The 24,946-nt window shown below is 40.5% G+C and overlaps 1 protein-coding gene across 3 annotated transcripts in view; it reads right to left on the bottom strand.

Annotated features, from left to right (window-relative positions):
* LOC126416219 (protein Spindly-like) overlaps positions 1–24,946 on the bottom strand; it is a 122,482-nt gene that overhangs the window by 6,469 nt on the left and 91,067 nt on the right. The window contains exon 8 of one of the 3 annotated variants that reach the window (XM_050083816.1): positions 13,524–13,690. The exons of 1 other annotated variant lie outside the window; for it this stretch is intronic. In XM_050083816.1, coding sequence (XP_049939773.1) covers positions 13,524–13,690 — 167 coding nt within the window. Of the gene's footprint in view, positions 1–13,517; positions 13,691–24,946 lie in introns of all 3 variants that reach the window. One more of the 3 variants, XM_050083815.1, reaches the window with a different exon arrangement.

The raw sequence follows: 24,946 nt of genomic DNA, 5'->3' as shown, positions 1-24,946 counted from the left end.
CCAGGCCATGACTATCCTAGTTTGCGATAAGAGTATTATTGTGTCAATAGACCGGGTGAAGCTGGCTCACTTACTGCTAGAAGACGTAAGACAAGAAGAGGAGGTGGGCCTAAAGCAAGACGAGGGGACCCTTCAGGGTGCAACGGATGGTAGGACAGCGAGCCGGATGAAGCTGCGAGAGGATACGACGATCGAGGAAGTACAGCTGGAAATTTGCACAAGAGCCAGGCGAAGGGTTCGGTACAAGTTTTTGCACATTCCTGGAGCTCCGCCGTTCAGGGAGGGGGCTGTGTGGGAGCACGCAGACGAATAGTTGCATGTGCACAGTACAGGGGCAGCGGCAAAGACTCCAGTGTGCACATAATCATTTACTCTTTGCTTTGTGTTTGTTTTTGTCTAAGATGTTCTATGTTAATGTCTGGCTCATTGCTTCACAATAAAGTTGAACGAGTCTATCAATAATAGAATGGAGCTACGTAGTGGCTACAGACCCTTGGCAGTGCAGTAAATATATGCTTCCGAAACAATGCACACAAAAGAATCAACCATTAATGTCACATTTTTGATACTTAAAAACTCACTCATCACAACCTACAGGATACTTCCCGTTGACCGAAAATCATGAAATTCGGCAAGAAGCAAGGTATCACACTAGAACCACAGGAAAAAATATTGGAAATTGTTACTCTGTAATTATGTCACATGACGAAACCTTTTTATCATTTGTTATCAGACACTGTCCATCCGTTGGTTAACATTCCTTTTTCTCAAGTACACTTAGACATATCTAGCTGAAATTCATGTAGCACACTGAAGTAAGTATTCCCTTAATGGTTTAAAAAGCCCCTCATCTGGTTCAGATTCACTGATGACATCTTTGAAATCTGGACACAGTGAGGACATCCTATACACATTCCGCCAAGGACCTCAACACCTTCTCCCCCATTCGCTTCACCTGGTTCTTCCTTGATGTTGACTTTCACCTCAAAGGTGACTACATCAGTATTGGTTAAAAACAGTCTTCGTTGCAATGTTAGTTTTTTATTTTTCAACGACGCGTTTCGCCTTATTTAGGCATCTTCAGGTTATCTTTTCTAGATGGACGCGAGAGGCACCAAGATCTGCATAACGCGTTCCCGTTCACAGGAGCGAGTAACAGTAAGATGGGGCCTCAGGTAGTAAGCATCAGTACCTCCATCCACATCACACCTACCAACCACCAGCAATATCTCCACTTCGATAGCTGCCACCCATTCCACAACAAGAAGTCCCTTCCATACATCCTATCCACCAGGAGCCACTGCTCTCAGTAGTGACAAGCAGTCCCTCTCAAAATATGCCCAGAGTCTCACTGAGGCCTTCACAGACCATAATTACTCTCCCAATCTTGGACAGAAACAGATCTCCCATGTCTTTTCTCTACAGACGCTCACCACCTCCCGAAGTCCCACTGTCTGCCTCAGAGGTGTGTACCCCTTGAGACTCTGTACTACCCAGGACTGCAGGAACTGAATCACATTCTCCACCAGTATTTTTACTACATCTTGTTGTGCCCTAAAGTGAGGAATGTCCTACCTACTATCCTCCCCACACCTCCCACAGTGGTATTCTGCCACCCACCAAATTGTGCAATATCCTCCTCCTCCTCCCTATACAACCCCTGCTCCCAACCCCTTGCTCCATGGCTCATACCCCTGTAATAGTCCTAGATGCAAGACGACGACCACCACCACCACCACCTATTCCAAACTGGTCACAAGTATCACCTATGCCATGAAAGGGATGGCTACCTGTGAAACCAGTCATGTGATCTATAAGCTAGATTGCAACCACTGTGCTTTGTTTTACAGGGGCATGACAACCACATGAATGGACAAACTGTGGCCAAGAAATAGTTCGATCAGGCAGTTGCTGAGCATGCTGTCCATCACGATGTTCTTCTCCATTTTAATCACTGATTCACAGGCTGCGCCATCTGGATACTTCTATAAAATCAGCTTTCTGAATTGAGCAGGTGGGAACTCTCCCTGCAATTTATCCCATGTTCCCGTAATCCTGCTTGCCTCAGTCTTCTATTACATTGTCCTCCACCCGCTTATCCCATCCTTGTTCCCACTCCACAGCTTTCTATTCCACAAGCACCCTCAGTCTCTTTACTTTTCGGCTTTTCCACCCTAACCATGCCCTCTGTCTAACCTCTTGACTGTACCCAGATGCCCAACCCTCTCTCCATCTTGTCCCCATTTGGTTCCACAAGCAGCACCTTACTGTACCTCAGCCGTACCCTGCTCTGCCTCCCTCTTCCCATCCCAGCCTCCACCTCACTCCCACCACCCAGGTTGCTTGTCCCATCACATGCAGTTGCTCATAGTCTGGCCTTGACAGACAGACACAGTGGTCATACAGGGTGTCCAGAAAAGGACTCCCTGATTTCAAAATTAAATATCTCAAAAACAAAGATCGATAGAGGAAAGCAGTAAACAGTATGTTTATTGTGAAAGCTGTAAGAAGTTTATACAGCAGTTTGAAATACGAGGGCAGTTCAATAAGTAATGCAACACATTTTTTTTTTCTGAAACAGGGGTTGTTTTATTCAGCATTGAAATACACCAGGTTATTCCCCAATCTTTTAGCTACACAACACTATTTTTCAACGTAATCTCCATTCAATGCTACGGCCTTACGCCATCTTGAAATGAGGGCCTGTATGCCTGCACGGTACCATTCCACTGGTCGATGTCGGAGCCAACGTCGTACTGCATCAATAACTTCTTCATCATCCGCGTAGTGCCTCCCACGGATTGCGTCCTTCATTGGGCCAAACATGTGGAAATCCGACGGTGCGAGATCGGGGCTGTAGGGTGCATGAGGAAGAACAGTCCACTGAAGTTTTGTGAGCTCCTCTCGGGTGCAAAGACTTGTGTGAGGTCTTGCGTTGTCATGAAGAAGGAGAAGTTCGTTCAGATTTTTGTGCCTACGAACACGCTGAAGTCGTTTCTTCAATTTCCGAAGAGTAGCACAATACACTTCAGAGTTGATCGTTTGACCATGGGGAAGGACATCGAACAGAATAACCCCTTCAGCGTCCCAGAAGACTGTAACCATGACTTTACCGGCTGAGGGTATGGCTTTAAACTTTTTCTTGGTAGGGGAGTGGGTGTGGCGCCACTCCATTGATTGCCGTTTTGTTTCAGGTTCGAAGTGATGAACCCATGTTTCATCACCTGTAACAATCTTTGACAATCTTTGACAAGAAATTGTCACCCTCAGCCACATGACGAGCAAGCAGTTCCGCACAGATGGTTCTCCTTTGCTCTTTATGGTGTTCGGTTAGACAACGAGGGACCCAGCGGGAACAAACCTTTGAATATCCCAACTGGTGAACAATTGTGACACCACTACCAACAGAGATGTCAAGTTGAGCACTGAGTTGTTTGATGGTGACCCGTCGATCATCTCGAACGAGTGTGTTCGCACGCTCCGCCATTGCAGGAGTCACAGCTGTGCACGGCCGGCCCGCACGCGGGAGATCAGACAGTCTTGCTTGACCTTGCGGCGATGATGACACACGCTTTGCCCAACGACTCACCGTGCTTTTGTCCACTGCCAGATCACCGTAGACATTCTGCAAGCGCCTATGAATATCTGAGATGCCCTGGTTTTCCGCCAAAAGAAACTCGATCACTGCCCGTTGTTTGCAACGCACATCCGTTACAGACGCCATTTTAACAGCTCCGTACAGCGCTGCCACCTGTCGGAAATCAATGAAACTATACGAGACGAAGTGGGAATGTTTGAAAATATTCCACAAGAAATTTCCGGTTTTTTCAACCAAAATTGGCCGAGAAAAAAAAATGTGTTTCATTACTTATTGAACTGCCCTCGTAATAGTTACAAAAGCTGCTAACAGATGGCGCTGTAATCGCCATACGTAATGCCTAGTATAAATAGTGATCCTAAGCCCAGAGCGATCAGTTCCACTATTGAAACGTGAAAGGAGGTTAGCGTACCGAAGGAAGAGATTAAAACCATGTACTCCACTGAACAACGCGTTTTTTTGGTGCTAGAGTACCACAGGTTAGAAGAGAGTCCTACAACAACAAGGCGAAGTTTTCAAGCACGATTTAATGTTACAAAAGGACCTGATGCGAAAACCATTCGTACGCTCTTCGCAAAATTTCATAGAACAGGCAGCGTAACTGATGATCAAGTGGGGCATGTTGGCCGCAAGCAAACCGCAGTTACACCTGAAAATATCGCCACAGTTTCTGGAAATATTCAGCGAAATCCAATGTCATCCGTCCGTAGAATTGCATCTGAGACTGGTGTGAAGTGTTCCAGCACGTAGAAAATACTGAGAAAGAGCATACACATGTTTCCATTCTAAATTCAAACGCACCAGGCCATACCTGTACGAGCTGTGCAACAAAGGGTTGCCTTTGCTAATCAGATGCTCACAATGATTGATAGTGAAGGATTTGATGTTGGCTGCATCTGGTTTACAGATGAAGCACACTTCCACCTGAATGGATACGTGAATAAGCAGAACTGGCGATTTTGGGGTTCCGAAAAGCCATATTGGTGTGAAGCAAAACCCCTGTATTCTCCTAAAGTTACTGTGTGGGCTGCAGTATGCAGCAGAGGCATTACTGGCCCTTTTTTCATTCGAGAAACGGTCACTGGTGCACGTTATGTTGCAATTTTGGAACAATTTGTCGCCACACAGTAAGCGTTAGAGGATCGACCAGGTACTGAATGGTTTATGCAAGATGGAGCCCGACCACATTGGACCGAACAAGTGTTTCGTTTTCTTGAGGAATACTTCAGGAATCGAGACATTGCTTTGGAATATCCCGCATTTACTGGTGCAGGCATGGATTGGCCTCCATATTCGCCGGATTTGACTCCCTGTGACTTTTTTTTGTGGGGCACAGTGAAAGACATGGTCTACCCGAAGCATCCCGCCACGCTGGACGAGCTTGAATCGGCTATCTCTGTGGCATGTGAATCCATTTCGGTTGAGACATTGCGAAATGTGATGGCAAATTTCATTCTTCGTTTGCACCACCTCTGTAGTGCCAATGGTGAACATTTTGAAAACATTGATTTTTTTTGTTTTTTTTGTTTTGGTTTAAGGGCACAAAACTGCTATGGTCATTAGCGCCCAGTCTGTGACTTAGGAAACGGTAAAAAACGAAAATGGAAGGCAGCAGCAATGGGAACGAAACTCAAAAAACTGGAGAAACTAAAACCAGAAGGAAAGCGTAAAAATCCACTACAGAAAGGGGTTGGTTGTCCCCAAAAAGAGCTTCAAATGACTGACGTCATCTCACTGGCACTAATGAACTCGAGGACGCGATCGGCCGAGAGCGTGTCATCTGCTAAAATGAACGATATATCAGGCGACAGCTGTAGACGGGCGCGTAATGGAGTAAAATGGGGCACTCAATTAAAAGGTGTCTTACCGTCCACAGCTGAGAGCAGTGGGGACAGAGTGGGGGAGGATCGCCGCTTAAAAGATGTCGATGGCTAAAAAGACAGTGCCCTATCCGGAGTCTAGTTAAAATTACCTCCTCCCGACAACGCATTCGGGAGGAAGAGGTCCAAGCACAGGGAAGAGCTTTCACGTCCCACAATTTATTATGGGGAAGTGTCGACCAATGTGCGTGCCATAGAAGAACAACACGACGACATAAAACGCTCCGTAGATCGGCGAATGGAATTGATCGAATAGCTGGCCGAAGAAGAGAGACTGCAGCCTTGGCCACCATATCGGCCGCCTCATTGCCACAAATACCAACGTGTCCTGGGAGCCAGAGGAACGCCACAGAGACACCCCCCAAATGGAGCAAGTGCAGGCAGTCCTGAATCCGGTGGACCAGAGGGTGGAAAGGGTACAGAGCTTGGAGACTGAGGAGAGAGCTGAGAGAATCTGAACAGATAACATACTGTATCCGCTGATGGCGGAGGATGTAGTGGACAGCCTAGAGAACAGCGTAAAGCTCCACAGTATAAACCGAACACTGGTCGGGAAGCCGAAATCGATTTGGGGTGTCGCCAACAATTTAGGCACTCCCTACAGAAAACATTGTGATGTGATTGTTTGCAAAGATTGTTTTCATACAATTATTTCACTTATGTATGCTGATATGAGCTGTACAGCGCCATCTGTTAGCAGCTTTTGTAACTTATTTCAAACTGCTGTATAAACTTCTTACAGCTTTCACAATAAACATACCATTTACTGCATTCCTCTATCGATCTTTGTTTTCGAGATATTTAATTTTAAAATCAGGGAGCCCTTTTCTGGACACCCTGTATGTATAAGAGCTGCGAGAATGTATGTGTGTATGTTGTCTATTTCAGGAGGAGATGATCCGCCTGAATGCTTATGTGTTGCTGTGCCTGGCTGTGATAAACATCTCTGCTACATGGTGAGCAGCAATCTATTCATTTCATATACTGTCAAAACCAATGTATATACTTCCTGAATTTACATTATTCCTACATTCACCTATTTTCAACAACATTAAAATGAAGATGAAATATACACGTTACTTTTTTTAAAAATCTTCAAATGAATGTCTACATTACCAGCTTATTTTCTTTTGTATATCATCCAATTCCTTATTTTTCAATTAATATTGATAACATATTAGAGAATTCTTTTTTTTACATTTGGCAACCATTTCCTATGCCAATACACTGTTTCCATATAATCTTGAAATTTGTAGATGTTGTCTCCATTTTTGTTATGACTTAGTTTTCACATAATGTCCAAATCCACATAAATAAGAGTTTTTTTTCGTTTTTGGGTAGTACACCTAGTCAGCCCAGAGGAGTATGTTGTTGGTATAAGCAGTCTGTTGTGAATAATGCTAATCTCTTCCTGGACAACTTCCAATTCATGAACTGTCCATAGCAAGTCAACTTTTATATCACATTTGAGCCACTTGTCAATATCACTTCACTCAATAAGGTTAAATTTTTCCATTAGTTGCAACAGTATTGTTTACAACTTTACATGAAGTTGAAACCACTTCTGATGAATGAATTTTCAAGCTAAAATTTTCCCACATTGTTTTCCATGTGATATTTGGGTGCGTAAGTTCGACAAGGTTTTGGCTATCTGTCTTCTTTCATTCATCAGTCAAGGTCTTTGTCATTAATACTGTTTTTTGTGACGTGCTATGTTATCAAGGGAACTCTCTTCCAGGTAAAATTCTATGATACATTTAAGTTTTAAATTTATATTGCTTATGTCAATGGGCGGTTTTATACTTTCAGTGTGCACAATGTTTGGAAAGCTTCCATGTGATGGTGCTTGGCTCCTTGTTAACCACTACAGTGGTTCGTTTTACACACAGTGCAGTCGTCTTCCTTCTGATATCTATTTATTCTAAGCTACCCACCTGTCTTGATTTTATGATCACACTGTAATTTAGCTTGAAGATATGGCCTGGTCGCACACACCTTCTGGACATTTGTATTGTCTTTTTGGCCTGCAGTTTGATAACTGAATACACACCTCTGAGTCACAATCCTGATTTTTTTTTTTTTTTTTTTTTTACCAGTTGTTTTCTATTAAGGCACCTTGTATTTAGTTTGTTGTGTGCTTTCAGTTTTTGGATGCCATTTACCATTATGATTCCTAGTGTGTCGTGGCTGTTTACCATTTGCACCCTCAGTACACCAACAATTCCAAAACCTCTGGCATTTAATATTACACATTTTCCCTAGTTTATTTTTGTTCTAGAGGCTGCACTGTAGTTGTCAATTTCAGTTTTCAGTTTTCCTATTTCCTATATTGTTCTCTTGACTTATGAAAACCATAGCCACACCAGTTAGTTTTCCGTTCAGTCTCCTGAGTAGTGGCTCCAGTCACAACACAAAAAGTGACACTGAAAGCAGACTGCCTTGTGGTACACCCTTTTGTATCTGAATCACCTTTGTTATGTATCTGTTGATACGAGGATCACTCCAAAAGAAATGCACACATGCAGAATGAAAACTGAATTTTTACAAAAATAGTGTGCATTTCTTTTGGAGTGACCCTCGTACAATCCCTGTAGTGATTTGTTATCAAATTCCAGTTTACTTTTACAGCCCTTTCTTCAAGCCCTATTTGTTTCAGTACCTGTTCTAAATAGTGGAAATTGATACAGTCAAAAGCCTCACAAAAGTCAACAGAAAGTAAAGCTCATTTTATGTTAGTTATGGCAACTATGAAATAATGTTACAGTATTCAGAAATTAGGGTCATGACAGGTCTCCTTGGAAGGCAGGCTTTTTGAATTTTCACTACTATGAAATAATGTTACAGTATTCAGAAATTAGGGTCATGACAGGTCTCCTTGGAAGGCAGGCTTTTTGAATTTTCACTACTTTGTCAAGGAGGGACATAATTCTGCTATAACTGCTGTGGCAATCTTTTTATAATCTAAGTTTAGTAAAGTTAGTGGGCAGAAGTTGTATATTTTCTTTGACATTAGATCAATTTCACCCATTTTGGTCCTAATGGGAAGAGTGCCTCCCGACATAATTTCATTTAAAATTTCAGTAAAAGTTGTGCCAATGATACTCCACAACTTAAGGTAAAACTCTTTTCATATACCGTCGAGTCCAGGTATTCTGTGTTGTGGTGGCAACTTGTTGATTAACTCTAAAATGTCTTCTGCCTTAAAAAAAAAAATTCCCAGAAAAAATTCACTCTTTTTCCTTCTTTGTAGCCCTCAAAGTGCTTTTCAACTTTCCCTCACGGTACTTGCTTGCTGTCAGTTTTGTGGTCATATTTAGTCTCAGATAGAGTTTACCACCCACTTGAAGCTGCACTCTCATGCAACCCGACTTGAAGGAGGTGTTCTGCCAATGCTCGTACCAGCCGCTAGAGGCCTGGTACCCTCTACAGGCTGTGGCCTCATTCAAGGTGGACTTGGGCTCAGTGCAAGGTGTCAAGGTAGTGAACCCTCCCAAACACCACATGCCACATGCCTGTGGGGTTCGGTGCTGAACTCTTCCCTGTTTGATCACTGCTAGTCAGTGAATCCTTGTTACTTTCTTTTCCTCTGTTTAGTAACATACTTAAATTCAATGGGTACTCTTGCCTGCTCTGAGGTCGTTACACAAGGTGGTGCGTGCTGCAGTGCCAGCCAGCTGTGCACACTGCTGAAGCAGCACTGGTATGCGAACCACTAGGGGACAGGTGCACATAGCACATTTGAGGGGGGACATCACGCATCATTCCGGCCACGATACTCTCCAGTCTCCAAAGCAGAGCAAAAAATGCTGCCAGCTTCAATATACTGCTGACACTCAGCCTGACGTGACACAGGAATGGAATCCATGGATCACAATGTGTGTGTGTGAAATGTCAACGTTCACTTGTCCTGCAGTTCATATTTCAATGCGCAATTTGCTGTGTTTTTCACCCATGAGCCGAGTGATCCACTGTCCACGGTGATCTTTTTTGTTTGTACTGTTCCTGTTGTAAAACACTTTTGTGTGTGTGTGTGTGTGTGTGTGTGTGTGTGTGTGTGAAGGGGGGTGGGGTTTTTGATGGCCCCTGGGCCATTGTGTTGTCCAACAGCTTCATAGCCAATGGGTGTCATACGCCTCCACCCTGGAGCGTGGAGGCACTCAAAACTCGCACCATACGCCAGGTGCCACAACCTCCTGCTCTGGAGCTACAGCACTCTTACCACAACCATTGCATTAGTTTTGAGCCTTTTGTATGGTTAAGCACGTGGCACACAGTTGCTGTACAGGTATTGTGTTGCACAACATGAAACACACATTGCATGATATGCAGCCTAGTCAGTCTTCTCCTACAGACGTGTCGCCTGTTTCATCATGAGAGTACATTGTTTCAAATTGTCGCTGAATTTTCTGGACAATGTCATTCTGCTTTGTGAGTAAGCTGCCATTTTCCGTTTCCAAGCATTCTGTGAAGTCTATTTATCGTTTATATGGTCTCTGATGAAATGGAACATAGAAGTTGCTACTTAAAGAGATTTGGGTTTTGATTTTATCTTGTGAGTTTCAATTTGTTTGTTTCTGTTCCATGCTCAATAGTTTGGCTGTTATCAAGTTTATTTCTGGATGTATCATATAGCTCTCTCAATAAGTTGTAACAAAAGTCGTCTTATTGTTTCTTGAGCCCCATAATAAACTAGGTGTTGCCCAAGTTTCCTTTTGGCTAAACTGGTCCACCATTCTGATTTTGACGAATATTTATTGTTTGAGCATAGATAAGCGTGATAAGTGTCACTTATAACATCGAATAATTCGCTGTGTGTGAGGTGTGAAATGTTTAACATCCACTGCCATCTATGTCACTTGGTAAGTTTACAGTTACTGAAAGAGCAGAATAATCATAAAACAGGCCAGAACTTTTGTGGACTGGCAAGACAGCCAATTCACTAGGATGGGAGGCCGAAGGGCACGCGTTTAAGCTCACGCAGGATGGCGTGAGGTCTGGAACAGGACAAGGTCTTAATAGTAGCAAAAATAGTGCGTAGCTTCTGGAATAGCTAACTTTAATCCATAATTGGTGAACATCGGTCTGACAGTACATGCATCACAAGATAAATAGCAATTGATAATGGCGCCTTGCTAGGTCGTAGCAAATGACGTAGCTGAAAGCTACGCTAACTATCGTCTCAGCAAATGAGAGCGTAATTTGTCAGTGAACCATCGCTAGCAAAGTCGGCTGTACAACTGGGGCGAGTGCTAGGAAGTCTCTCTAGACCTGCCGTGTGGCGGCGCTCGGTCTGCAATCACTGATAGTGGCGACTCACGGGTCCGACGTATACTAACGGACCACGGCCGATTTAAAGGCTACCACCTAGCAAGTGTGGTGTCTGTCGGTGACACCACATGAACCACATCAACAGCAAAAATCTGTTCACTTATATTATCAGACAATGCAGTCTATTTAGCTGGCTGCACAAAGTTGAGGCGAGGAAAATATTTCGCTACAGTGGAATACTTTAATTCCCAAGAGTCTTTCAGTTTAACATTCTGAACCAACTCGTGTGGCTCTTTGCAGTAGTTAAAAGTCGGTGACTGGTATTTTTTGTTGAGCACACAGTTAAAGTCACTACCTATTAACAGGTTGCGGGGACCTGTCTAACAGATAAATATCTTTTTTATTGTTATTTAATGTTAGCCATGAATGTCAAACTTATCTTGCGGCCTAAGTTTATGATTTATGGGAATACCTTCCCCTAATAAAACAACTGTACTTTCTTTCGGAGCTATGTTTATTAATGTACGGAACCCAGGAACTGACAAATTTAAAATACTAACTTCCTGTAAGATAAGAATAACTGCTTCTTATTCATAAATGAACTGTTGTTGAAATGCAAATTTTAAATCAAATGTAATTTATAAATTTTCAGAGCCAACATTAAATTAGCTTGAGTTAAAGCCACAGAGAAGATCATTAATGTAGACTGAACAGTTGTTTTCTCATTTCATTTCCACGGGAATTTCTGATGGGATTCTTTTACACAAGTAGCAACACTGAAGTCTTTGGAGTCCTTGATTTTTATTTTTCTTCCAGGCTCTGTACACAGTTGGCTGGGTTCTGTACCTACGCCATCCACTCTTAAGAATATCTTGTCCACTGGAAACATCAAAGGATCTTTAACGATATTTAAATCCACCTTTTGTTACACTGGTTTTTGAGTCAGTGTCGCAGATACATTTTTCTCTACAGGCAGCCTACTTCCCCCACCCCTTTCATTTTCTGCTTGTTTGTTGTCACTAACTCCCTCCTCTTATTTGTTTTTGGTGTGGAACTGCCACTCTTATGTTTGTATACAAGCACCAGTTTAATTATTGTGCTTTTTGAGAGTTTGTACTTTTAGCAGTTCTGCAGGTTTTGATAGGCCAGATTGCTGTGTAAACAACTGTGGCGCCAACATGGACTGTTTGTTGTGGTTCAAGAGCTGCCTTTGAGATGGTCGGTGTGGCGTCCTGCATTGCTACCTACCCTGCTGCTGCAGTAGTATCATTCTGTGTGGTCTGTTTGAATTCGGGTATAGTCTGTGTTGCTTCAATCACACATTCAACTCCTCTAATTTTCAGTGGGAGGTGCTTTTCTGATTCCAGTTTTGTGTGCGAGAAACTCCGCAGCCAATAATTTTGGCTCTTGTTGTAAAACATTTCTAGTGCTTGGACCTTCAGGTTTAATCATTTGGTTTTCCATCACGAGATTCCCAATTGCTTCAATTGTTCCCAACTGCTTCAGTTTTCTGCACTGCTCAAATGAATTTCTCACAATGAAAATGCTTGACTTAGACCTTGATTTTTTACCTTTTTCAGATAATGAAACGGCTATGGTCACAGTGGTTTGAAGATGATAATGAATTAAAGGATTGTTCCAATGCACAATTTAGCTCATGGGTGGGAGAATTCAACAACAAGGGCACTGAAAAACTTGTTACTTGATGTGACAAGAGTGTTGTGTGTAGGAAGCAATTACGTGGACAAAGAACTGACAGTGGTAGCTTTAATTGAATATAATAAAACGTGTCTTTATATACCTGCACTTTTTCTTTATAAATTAATGTCATTTACTTTTTGAATATCCTTCTAACACTTGTTTTGAGCTATTAGCATACATTTACAAACATACACACAAAATTCAAGCTTTCGCAACAAACTGTTGCCTCATCAGGAAAGAGGGAAGGAGAGGGAAAGAAGAAAGGATGTGGGTTTTAAGGGAGATGGTAAGGAGTCATTCCAATCCCGGGAGCGGAAAGACTTACCTTAGGGGGAAAAAAGGACAGGTATACACTCGCACACACACTCATATCCATCCGCACATACACAGACACAAGCAGTACAAATGTCTGCTTGTGTCTGTGTATGTGCAGATGGATATGAGTGTGTGTGCGAGGGTATACCTGTTCTTTTCCCCCTAAGGTAAGTCTTTCCGCTCCTGGGATTGGAATGACTCCTTACCCTCTCCCTTAAAACCCACATCCTTTCGTCTTTCCCTCTCGTTCCCTCTTTCCTGATGAGGCAACAGTTTGTTGCGAAAGCTTGAATTTTGTGTGTATGTTTGTGTTTGTTTGTGTGTCTATCGACGTGCCAGCACTTTCGTTTGGTAAGTCACATCATCTTTGTTTTTAGGTATAAACAATTTGTTACATAGATTACTGTTGAAAATTTATACACTGACAAACTTCCTTATGTCAAGACACTGTTAGTTTCATCAGCCTAGGACACTTACTGTTCTAACTAAACTTGTTGTCAAAGAATAGAAAACAAACTTTATGATAAAATTATAATGTATGCTGTTCAGCAAATGGTTTCACAAATTAGTGAAGCAACAGAAGGGAAACTAACTTTGACATGCAAATTTCAGAAACTCTGACTCCATGAAGAATTACTGTAAAACTGCATTTATTATATTTCTTAAACAACAATGTGTGGTTCATTTTGCAAAATAAAACAGAAGTTTGCACAAGGGTCTAATTTCCTAACAGATGAAAGCTAGATAAACATTACCTTCACCTTTCTTCTCAATCTCCTGTTTAAGTTTAACTATTTCCTCCTCTGCACGCAATCTCATTCTTTCCGTAACACCAGTCTCACTTTTCAAAGCTACGACTTCATCAGTCATTGCGATGTACCTCATCATAATATCTTCATATCGTTCCCAAATCTTTTTAGTCTTCTCTCTAATGGAAAATCAAACAGCAGTTTTCAAGGATATAATCTGTAGAGCATATCTCCTTTCAAAAGAAAGGTACACTCTCAACACTGTAACCATGTAAAGACAGCAAATAATAAACTTAAAATACTGAATCACAGTTTTAAAAAAAACATTAATTAATTCAATTATAGAGTTCCTTATATTTCGAGAACGACTCGGCACATGTGAGAATCGAATGTAAATATTAACAAAATGAAGCAGTCATTAAAGATGTGTTAATAATATAAATACCATTAACCACTTGTGTCACGTGTTATCTTTTATTCTAAAATATATCGGAAACTTAAAATCCCAAGTTTATTGAAGTAATTCTGCAAGAACCCTTTAAAAATGGAGTCCTAAATATTACTGTTTCTATCCAGTAGTTGATTGTTGAAGACAGAGTATCCACTTCATACTTCTTGCTCAGCATCGATTATTTGGGTGCAGTTGTTACCACTAGAGATCCCATTGTGTGTATGCATGTTTTATGTATTAGAAATTAAGAGATGTTTGTCATCTTGTATAGTAGTTTACAAAATGCATTTAGAAATAGCAGCAACAGAGGATCTGACATTGCATGAGGGCTTGACAACACATGATGTGTTATCAGATGAGGCAAGTGATGAAAGTTCATCAGGTGAATAATTAGCATGTGCTCATCAGCTGGATGGTACAGATTCATCTACTGTATTGTCACCAGCTCCTCTAAGGTTTCCATTCATGCTAAATTACTTAATAGCACTGATGCTAGTGACACCAACATTCCAAAGGATTGTAGGTTTCACCCATTTTTTTTAAATATAAGAAAGTACCTTTACTTTTCTGTTCTACTAATTATGTAAACCGTCCACAGTGAACGCTCAATAAAATTTGGACCATGTATAATGCAACAAACAAATTCAGTAGTTTGTGTAATCCAGACCGATGAAGTGACCGACAACAGTTTGATCTTTAAGAGATGTTGGATACAGTATCTACTACTAAAATTAAAAAGGGGCTTTAGAATCTAGACAACCATTCTTTGAAAGTTCCTAAGTGAGACACATGTTGAAAGATACCAGGTCTTAAAACATGTACAAAGACGTGCTTCAGTCAACTCTGATCATAATGACACTTAAGAAACCACTTGCAGGATTATCAGTCAGTTTCCCACAGATATCACAGTCAGCTCGTACAAACTTGTGACATTCTCCGTTATTTTGTAATAGGAAACTGTTTTTCAGAGAGGCAAAGTAATAGGAATTTGATGAAATGATGAGAAGGACATGTTTATCTTTACTTACTATTGTCAACCCTGAAACAAAGGCTACATATAAGAGATATACAGAGGTGTTAATGTCAATAGCAGTTGCATCATACGACAACACATCCCTTGATGCCTCAGAACATGTCCTACCAACCGGTCCCTTCTTCTTGTCAAGTTGTGCCACAAACTCCTCTTCTCCCCAATTCTATTCAATACCTCCTCATTAGTTATGTGATCTACCCATCTAATCTTCAGCATTCTTCTGTAGCATCACATTTTGAAAGCTTCTATTCTCTTCTTGTCTAAACTATTTATCATCCATGTTTCACTTCCATACACGGCTACACTCCACACAAATACTTTCAGAAACAACTTCCTGAGACTTAAATCTATACTCTATGTTAACAAATTTCTCTTCTTCAGTAACGCTTTCCTTGCCATTGCCAGTCTACATTTTATATCTTCTCTACTTTGACCATCATCAGTTATTTTGCTGCCCAAATTGCAAAACTCATCTACTACTTTAAGCGTCTCATTTCCTAATCTAATTCCCTCAGCATCACCAGACGTAATTCAACTACATTCCATTACCCTCGTTTTGCTTTTGTTGATGTTCATATTACATCCTTCTTTCAAGATGCTCTCCATTCCGTTCAACTGCTCTTCCAAGTCTTTTGCTGTCTCTGACAGAATTACAATTTCATCAACAAACCTCAAAGCTTTTATTTCTTCTCCATGGATTTTAATACCTACTTCGAATTTTTCTTTTGTTTCCTTTACTGCTTGCTCAATACACAGATTGAATAACATTGGGGAGAGGCTACAACCCTGTCCCACTCCCTTCCCAACCACTGTTTCCCTTTCATGTCCCTCGACTCTTACAACTGCCATCTGGTTTCTGTACAAATTGTAAATAGCCTTTCGCTCCCTGTATTTTACCTCTGCCACCTTCAGAATTTGAAAGAGATTATTCCAGCCAACATTGTCAAAAGCTTTCTCTAAGTCTACAAATGCTGGAAATGTAGGTTTGCCTTTCCTTAATTTATTTTCTAAGATAAGTCATACGATCAGTATGCCCTCACGTGTTCCAATATTTCTACGGAATCCAAACTGATCTTCCCTGAGGTTGGCTACTACCAGTTTTTCCATTCGTCTGTAAAGAATTCGTGTTAGTATTTTGCAGCTGTGACTTATTAAACTGATAATTAGGTAATTTTCACATCTGTCAACACCTGCTTTCTTTGGGATTGGAATTATTATATTCTTCTTGAAGTCTAAGGGTATTTCGCCTGTCTCATACATCTTGTTCACCAGATGGTAGAGTTTTGCCAGGGCTGGCTCTCCCAAGGTTATCAGTAGTTCTAATGGAATGTTGTTTACTATAGAACTTTATTCATGGAATGCATTTGTCCTCTTCGATAAAGTAGTACGAAGAAATCACTTCAGTTCCTTATTGCTGTTATCGAGAACATGGCAATGTGTAGCCATGTTCATAACATGGAGAAGAAGAAAATCTTGATGATCTTATGAAGATTGTACTGTTCGTTGCTTCTGTGCATATCACATGGCTGCAAACTTAAGTTTCAAGCTAATTATTATTTAACTTTCAATCTACACTGGAACTATGAAAAACAAAACTACCTTTTCCAAATGTGAAGTTTTACAGTTCTTTGTAATTAAAATTCTGAACAACTCATTACACTGACCTCTGTTTTTTGTACATATTTCTAGCTAAATGGAATTTTTCCATTAATAGAAGGTCCCGTAAAATAATATGAAAAATCATTATGTTAAGTTGATAAGTGACACACACACTAAACGACGGACAGTATTCTAAGACAGGCCCGCCCAGACATATACAGAACAAATATGTATAATGAGAAGAGTTTCTCAGTAGTTATAGCAGACAATGTGGAGAATTTTCTGATAGACACAACTAACTTGCAACATTTAAAGATGCTAAATATGGCATTTTAAAGACCATGAACTGTTTTCTGTAGCATCAGAAAAATTATTTCAAGAGGACTTTAAAAACGTAATAGATTGAGCTCTATCATACAGTAACAAGATAACAACACCACCAACCACTCTCCCACCATCTGCAGAAGTTTCCACAAATGCCTGACCTACTGAACCAAATATAAACAGTTCATGTGAGTTTGAAGCCTTTTAGTCTGTGATCTGCTGTGGTAGCAGTCAAACAACTTGCTCATGAAGTTATTTATACATTCACAATGTACACAATAGTTGAAAAATTGGCCATGCTTTTTGTTTATCACAAATGTTGCCAAACTGTTAGGGTTGTGGTGTGGTTGTATGTTGAAAGGTATCTTGATTGTGTCAAATGCTTATCTTTTGTACAACAAGTATTAGGCTTTTGTTATGGCACCCATCTCTTCTCTGGCCTGCCCAGACTTCCTTCGGTGTATTGGATTATAATTTGTATCTTTGTAAGGAAGTCTACCGCTGTTCATTCTGTTGAGATGCTCCCACCATTTCCTTCTGTTGTCCATTACTCCCCCTCATGTTGAACATGTTTATACCTTCTAAGTGTGTGTGTTTCTTAATTTGTCTACACTGGTGCATCTTTTCACAGCCCAAAGAAATCTCACTTAGCTGCTTGGATCTTTCTTACTTTGTTGTTTCTAAGTGACCTGTAGCTCACTTTTGTTGAGTAGTATGGATGGCTCTGAGCACTATGGAACTTAACATCTGAGGTCGTCAGTCCCCTAGGACTTAGAACTACTTAAACCTAACTAACCTAAATGCATCACACACATCCATGCCCGAAGCAGGGTTCGAACCTGCGACTGTAGCGGTCACGCGGTTCCAGACTGAAGTGCCTAGAACCGCTTGGCCACTCCAGCCGGCTGGGTAGTATGGAGAGCATCATTATTTTATAACAATCATGGTTATGGGTTTAGAGAGATTAAACTACTTTGTTATTAGTCCCTCACTGCAAATTCTCGTAAAAACATATGTAGCAAGAAAAGGAGAATTGTCAGCTCTAGGGTTGTGAAAATGTCTTAATGGTTAAAAGTGAGTGTGACACTAGCTGTAGCCAGATAGTTGAAAATGGCAAAATCTAGGCACCTAAAAAAAATTCTAGCTGGTCACTGAAGAATATAACAAGGAAGGTAGACATTTTCAGTACAATTAAAATGTGAGAAAAAGCAGATTGTACAGACTACAAACTAATTAGCTTAAATAAACGGATAGATAAAATATGTACACTAAAGTTTAAAAATGTGCTGTAATGCAGAGTGAAAAAGGAGCCCGAGGCTACTCAGAGCATCCACTGCAATGATAAGTACAATAAGAGGGTCTTTTCCCACTTTCAGGAGAGAAATAACAATACCATCCTACCAATGGGATTGAAACTCTCCTCCCCATCAAATTTTTTTAATTAATTGAGATTTACCTCTATACACATGGTTTTGTCGACGTAACAAATACCCAGAAATTATTACATCATTACATAGGATCTTAATCTCTCCGGATGTCACTCCAGCTGTTTTGATCTTGTATATCTTTTTCCCCTGTGTCAAGTCTTTTCATTGTTCATTGTACATTTTGGAGCCAGTTAGTGTGTCCTTCTTTCCTCTTCATTTCCCATTCCTGGATAATTTTCAGTATTCTGGCTTCCTCCATTCTTCTTAAATGCCCATACCATTGTAACTTGCTTCCATCCATCGATCATGTCATGTATTCTTTCACTTCAATTCTCTTTAAATATGTGTGTGTGTGTGTGTGTGTGTGTGTGTGTGTGTGTGTGTGTGTGTGTGTGTGTGTGTCATTAGTAATCCATGTCTCCATTCCATACATAATTATGCTCTCTAATATTGATTTATATACGATTATTTTGCTTTGGGTTATTACATTTCTGCTCCAAAAGATTAAGTTGAGCATCCCAATGAGTTTCCTTCCTTTCTTAATTCTTTTATTAATTTCTAGCTCTAATTTTCCCTCCATCTCTAAAATGCATCCCAAACAGAAAGTACTGACCTCCTTAATGCTATTTCCCTCTATGTATAAGTCATCTAGATCATCAGTCAGGTATTCTGTTTTCTGATAATCTTCAATACCTAGTTTCTGCTTTCCACTGCTACTCTATTACATATATAATTTGCATCTTCTGTCTTAAATTAAAACTACTTTATCATCAGCAAATAGTACGTGACGTAAATAAACTCCATCTTTAATTTTTAGCCCCATCCCATTGCATTTATGAGACCATGCCTTAAGACTACAGTCTCTGTAGATTTTAAACTATGTTGGTGACATGGGACAGCCTTTTAACAAACCCTCGCTTGTTCTAAGTTTCTGAGAAGATTTATTATCAATTTTCAGTTGACACATGTTATGTTTATACATTTCTTGTATTATTTTAATTAAAGGATCCTTTATGTTTTCCATGTGTATTGCTCTCCAAAGTATTTTTCTCAGGACAGTATCATATGCTTTTTCTAAATCTACGCAAATTAATCCTATGTTTTTTTATTTCTCCCTAGGTTTCTCTAAGATCTGTTGTAAGGTTTCATGTAGCTGCTGGCTCACTTCCTGTAGTTGAAGCTGAAAGCACGTTTCATGAAATTTGTCACCCGATGCACTATCTGATGCGTTAACCTTCTTTTTTAACCCAGTTGGCATAGCTGTAGCCGATTCTCCTGGAGTAGAGCTCCTGCTAATCAGTGCCTCTGAAATCCAGTGTGCAGCCAAGGAAAGGCTTGACCACTTCCTTTTACAAACATATATTTCCTTAAATGGTTGAATAGATCATTAGAGTGACTCATGGATTAGAGCAGAACATAGCTTTTCATATGACATACACCTCAAAGGCTCAACATAACATCCAAGATTGCTGTATATATTTTATTTGTCACGAAACCATCTTGTCTTTTATTTTCATTCTTGTAGTGTGGTTGTTCCTTGATGGTCAAGCTACCACAAAGCCCTGATGTCAAAACATCTAAGGCCCCGTCAACAGCAGGTGAAGCCATTTACTCATCATCACACCTTGCCATTTTCTCACATCCCCCACCCCTCCCACCGTTTAATGTCTGCACCAAAGAAAACAAACATCTGTACACAGCATATGTTCTGCAACTTCCTTCCTACTTAATATAATTCTGTCATAATCATCTTTCCTTGTACTACACAAGGATGTAAGACTTCAGTCTATGCATGATCTACCAGCTGTGAAGCCTCAATGTTATTCCTGGGTTTTTGAAATTTCCAGCTTGTTTTTAATCTCTTTCCCAAAACTTCACAATAACACAAATTCCTCGATAGTTCAAGCAGCTTTTGTCATCCTTTTTTTAAATGTGGTATTAATATAACCTAGCTTCTTTTCCTTGATTACTGAATCTCCATGTAACAATGTATTGAATACTCATGTTATTAGTTTCACAATTTTGTCACCACCATATTTTAGGAACTCCAGACTGATATCACTTCATCCAGGTGATTTACCATTCTTTACCTCGTACTCACCTCACTTTCTAAAATTTGGATTTCCTTCCCTTCCTATTCCTTTCTGTTCACTATTCCTTCTTCCAGTTATTCTTCTGTATCCTCAATTAATAATTTCCAGAAATATTCTTCCATTCCTTTGGTGTTATCAGTTGAAGACCAGTCTTTGCTTTTGTCTCTTGTTGAAGCCCTTTTAATACTGACAACACTTCTTTCACTCCCACAAATACTAGTTCACTATTGAAATTGTACATGTCCTTTCCCATCTTTGCTATCTGTATTTTTTCCATCACTTCGTTCTTATTTTCTTTGTAGACTGTTCTTGCTGCTTTCGGTTTATTATTGAACCACTGACTGAAAATGTTCCTCTTTCCTTTAATTGCCACCTCTGTTTCCTCCAACCACCATTCTGCTGTACAGCTGTGGTTGTTTCCCTATATGCCCAGCACCTCTGTTGCTATAACACTGGTTTTTATGTATTCCTATATTTACTTTGTACTTCCTTCAAATGATTCTTGCAACATTGTTCCCAGCCTGGCGGCAAAGAGTGTTCGTATACTTTCATCTCGTTGGCTGTCAACACTGAACTGTAGATTCTGAGCTTTCTCAGCACAATTCATTTTAGTGTTGTTAGTATCATTCTTTGCATTCTTCCATGGCCAAAAACTCTTCATTTTTACTAGATAATGGTCTGATACACACTGGGTTCTTCTGTATGATCTAATGTATGCTCTAATGTATGCTGCCTTGAAAATACTTGCCTGTCAAATGTAATTTATTATACAACAAAGTTCTCTAGTATTCTATTGCAAGTACATTATGAATATCCTTGTGTTTAAAAAATGTGATGGTAACTTTCATGTCAAACTGTTCATAAATTTCAATCAATCGTTCTCCATTGTCACTGTATTCTGTCTCTCCACCTTTTCCCACTATCATACAAGATTCTTTCATTCCAGATCTGTTCAAATTCCACATGGTAAGCAGTTCCTTCCACTATGGGATTTTGTCTACAGTCCTTCTAAGGATTGTCTAGAAAGTATCTTTCTCCTGGTCTCTTCTCATTTGTGGTTATGTATACTCCAATAATTACAACTTTTTTTGCAAACAGTCTTTTCTGCCATAAAAAGGCATTCATTAATAAAGTCCCAATTTGTGACACACTGTTTCCATGCCTGCCATGTCATGATGGAGACCAGCTTTGCCTCTTGCTGCTTTGGACATCCCACTGCAAATATATAAATCATTACCTAGTTGTTCTCCTCCTTTGCTTTTCCTCTTGGTCTCAGAGTACGACATCCATTTTGAACCTGTCAATCTCCGTTGCTAATAAATTCAATTTTGTGGAGATACCTCACACATTCCAGCATCCAAATGTCATTTTCTTTTTTTCTTCACTTGTTCATCATCTAAGGTTCCAGTTTTTCCTAGGCATATTATTAGGTTTTTTTAGCATTCTAATTGTTTCACTTGTGTGAGGAGCTGGCTCTCGCACAGCCCCCAACCCAGGGGACCATGTAAATTATTCTCAAAGTTTTCTTTCTTTAGTCTTTGATAAGCCAATATCACACTACAAGACAGCAGACACTAGTGTCAGTCCACCCCGGGTGTTTCCCTGGCATGCACTATATCTGGTGAGCATTCCCCTATCCACAAACTGGGGAGGTACCCAATGCAGTGGGAGACTAGCAACTCCACACTGGCTTCCATCAAATATGACTGACAACCAAAGGATGTGTTTTATGCTGTCACTGCTAACATTTTCAGGGGCTGTGTCTCACCAGTTTGTTAAAATGCTGTGAAATTTCTATTTAGTAAATGGCATATTGTATGTGCGATTACAGGCTTTGTCGGTGAATTTCAGCTATGAAATCTTCACGGGATATCAGCCGAGCGTTGTTGTCGTCTTCTAGTCGCAACGTTTCAATGGGTTGTGTATCCATCATCTTCAGGCAAAGATGATGGATATGCAAGCCATTGAAACATTGTAACTAGAAGACGACAACGCTCGGCTGATATCCCGTGAAGATTTCATGGCATATTGTATGATTCAAAGTTATGTGCAGCGAAGGATAACGAGTTTCGCTCTGCCAGGCATTTCTGAATCATGAAATTACTACTGTATTTATTGCATGCACGCACTTCAGCAGTGTGCCACAGAACATTCAGCAATAATAGCAGGATCAGTACAGATTTTGCCATTGAGGAGGATGCCAGGAAATACTGCGAACAGTATGTAGCTGCAAACGCAGTGGTAGGTTGTGGGTTCTTGTAGATGATACATACCGTTTCCAACAATCCTGCTTTCTCTTCTTTATTAAAAACTGTGTCTTTGCTCAGAGTCTCAAGTATGCTACTAAATGTTCTGTAGATGGATGGCACTTGTGTCAAAGTGCCCTGCCATGCCCTGATAGCTGCAGTTTTTTCTTCAGGTCACCATGGCACTGGTGTCCTTCGGGAAGAGTCTGAAGGAAGGATATCATTGCCTCCACAGTATGTATTTTTTTACTATTCTTTCGATGCCTTTCTTTTGACTGGTTTCAAAAATTGTTCTGGAGATGAAGGCTTGCCAATTGGCTTTCCAATGTGACCCGCCTGGTTATGTTCGACTTGCCAATGTGTAGAGAAAGAGAGAATAGCAGGAAAGTGGTTGCTGTCGCAGAGGTCGCCATGGATGGATCACTGAATTCAGAGAGAGATGCTTGAGATGCCAACTAATATCTATAGCTGAGTGTCCGATTTCCAGCTCTGAAATTGATTGCTCTATTACTTGGCACCTGCAACATGTGGTTTGGGTGGCTCACAGAGGATTGTCCACCCAGCAGGAGGGAAGTTGGAGGCAGCTGTTCCATCAGCTTATGATATGGTATAAATCTGTCTGGGGGTAGACAGTTATCGTATACTGTTACCTTAAATGACAGGTAGACATGAAGAGCAACTGCTTCTAATGCCGTAGACAGTGGCATCTGCTCATTGAAAATGTCAAATCGAATGAATGTGCAGATTCCTCCAGATGCCCTCTTGGCACTAATGCAATTTGTACAGTGGGATCTTAATTTTTAATAGTAGAGAGTTGGGTTTCAGAAAACCATGTTTCATGTAGAGCCATGCCAGCTGCAAAGTGAGTAGGTATAAACCGACAGAGTTCAGCCATATGGCAATAGTAGCTGTTACAGTTCCATTGAAGAAACATCAGATTTGGATGTAAGAAAGCAGCAAAGGGAAAAGAGGAGTACAAATTAATTTGCTGCCGAGTCACAATCCACCTGAATGTTTGGCCCTCCATCGGTATTCACAGGCTCAATGTCGGGGAAAATGGGTGCCAGATTGACCAGAGCAATTTTTGCACTGAAATTTTTCCTGTCTTGACTTTTGGGACAGAAGAAGACCGTTCTCCTGTATGATCCACAGTCTGTGGTCCTGTTGGTCACTGGTTGATGGTAGGTTGCTGGTGTGTTTCATCTGGGGAGGGGGGGGCACTCTGTCAGGTATCTTCTTTCCTGGTGATGCTGGAGGAGGATGAGGCCTCTCCAGTTGCATTGATGGAGTGATTACCACTGTTACTGTGGGTGGGTGGTTGAACAGGTATTAAAATGTGGTGTGGGCGATGAGTTCTGTTTGAGACTTTTTCATCAAGCTAGGTGTAAACTTTGACACAATGTTTACAAAGTTTGACATCAGATCAATTGGATGCAGTTGTTCAAACTTTTTCTAGGCATCTTGATATTACTGTTGGTCAAGTGTTTTATAATGCTGGATTTTCTCCTCCCTCTTGGAAACAATGTGTTGGCGAACAAGGGGGATGGTGTTCTATGTAATTTACACATTTATGGGGTTGTCCTGCCACACACAAAAGTAGCTTTACTAGTACAGTGGGAGAATGTGTGTCACAACATCTGGCATTTGACACATATCATAGGAGGAGGAAAATAGATTATGCATCATGTAACGTGCTCTCACCAAACAAGCCGTACTTCCCTGAAATTTAGAAAGGTGGAAGTCCAACCCTAAGAGGAGATCATACACAATTAAGCCAAAAAGGTTGCAAAAGAGCTAAAACTAATGATGTCCTAATAATTGCCAAGTCAACAACGTAAAAGTTTCACTAGATGTAAGAGCCCTTTTAGTAGCCTCTTAAGATCACAGTTCCGTTCCAACTACAAATATTGCGCAAGCCATTACTTTGTAAAACTGTGTTTTATTCTTTGTATCTTGTCTCTTAAATACTTGTCTGTTGTTACACATAGTTTTCCAAGTTTTTCTACTTGTCTACATCTTTGCCATACTTTCCTGAGGTATCACGTATCAGATGATTAAAATGGCTGCCATGTTCTGCTATTTGATTGCTCACCACCATTTTTGTTCTTATGGCATCTCATCCTATAAAAGCCACTGTTTTAGTTGTGTCTGTGGATGAAATCACATCGCAGTCTTCAGCTACTTTGGTTGTGAGGTAAATTCCTTTTTGCAGGTCGTTTTCTATCTATTGAGATTTTAACACTGTCTTGCAATGTATTTGGG

The sequence above is a fragment of the Schistocerca serialis genome, chromosome 8, assembly GCF_023864345.2.
Source record: "Schistocerca serialis cubense isolate TAMUIC-IGC-003099 chromosome 8, iqSchSeri2.2, whole genome shotgun sequence".
Classification (NCBI taxonomy): Eukaryota; Metazoa; Arthropoda; class Insecta; order Orthoptera; family Acrididae; genus Schistocerca; species Schistocerca serialis.
The sequence above is the reverse complement of the archived record's forward strand: the minus strand, read 5'-3'. Positions and strand labels throughout refer to the sequence as shown.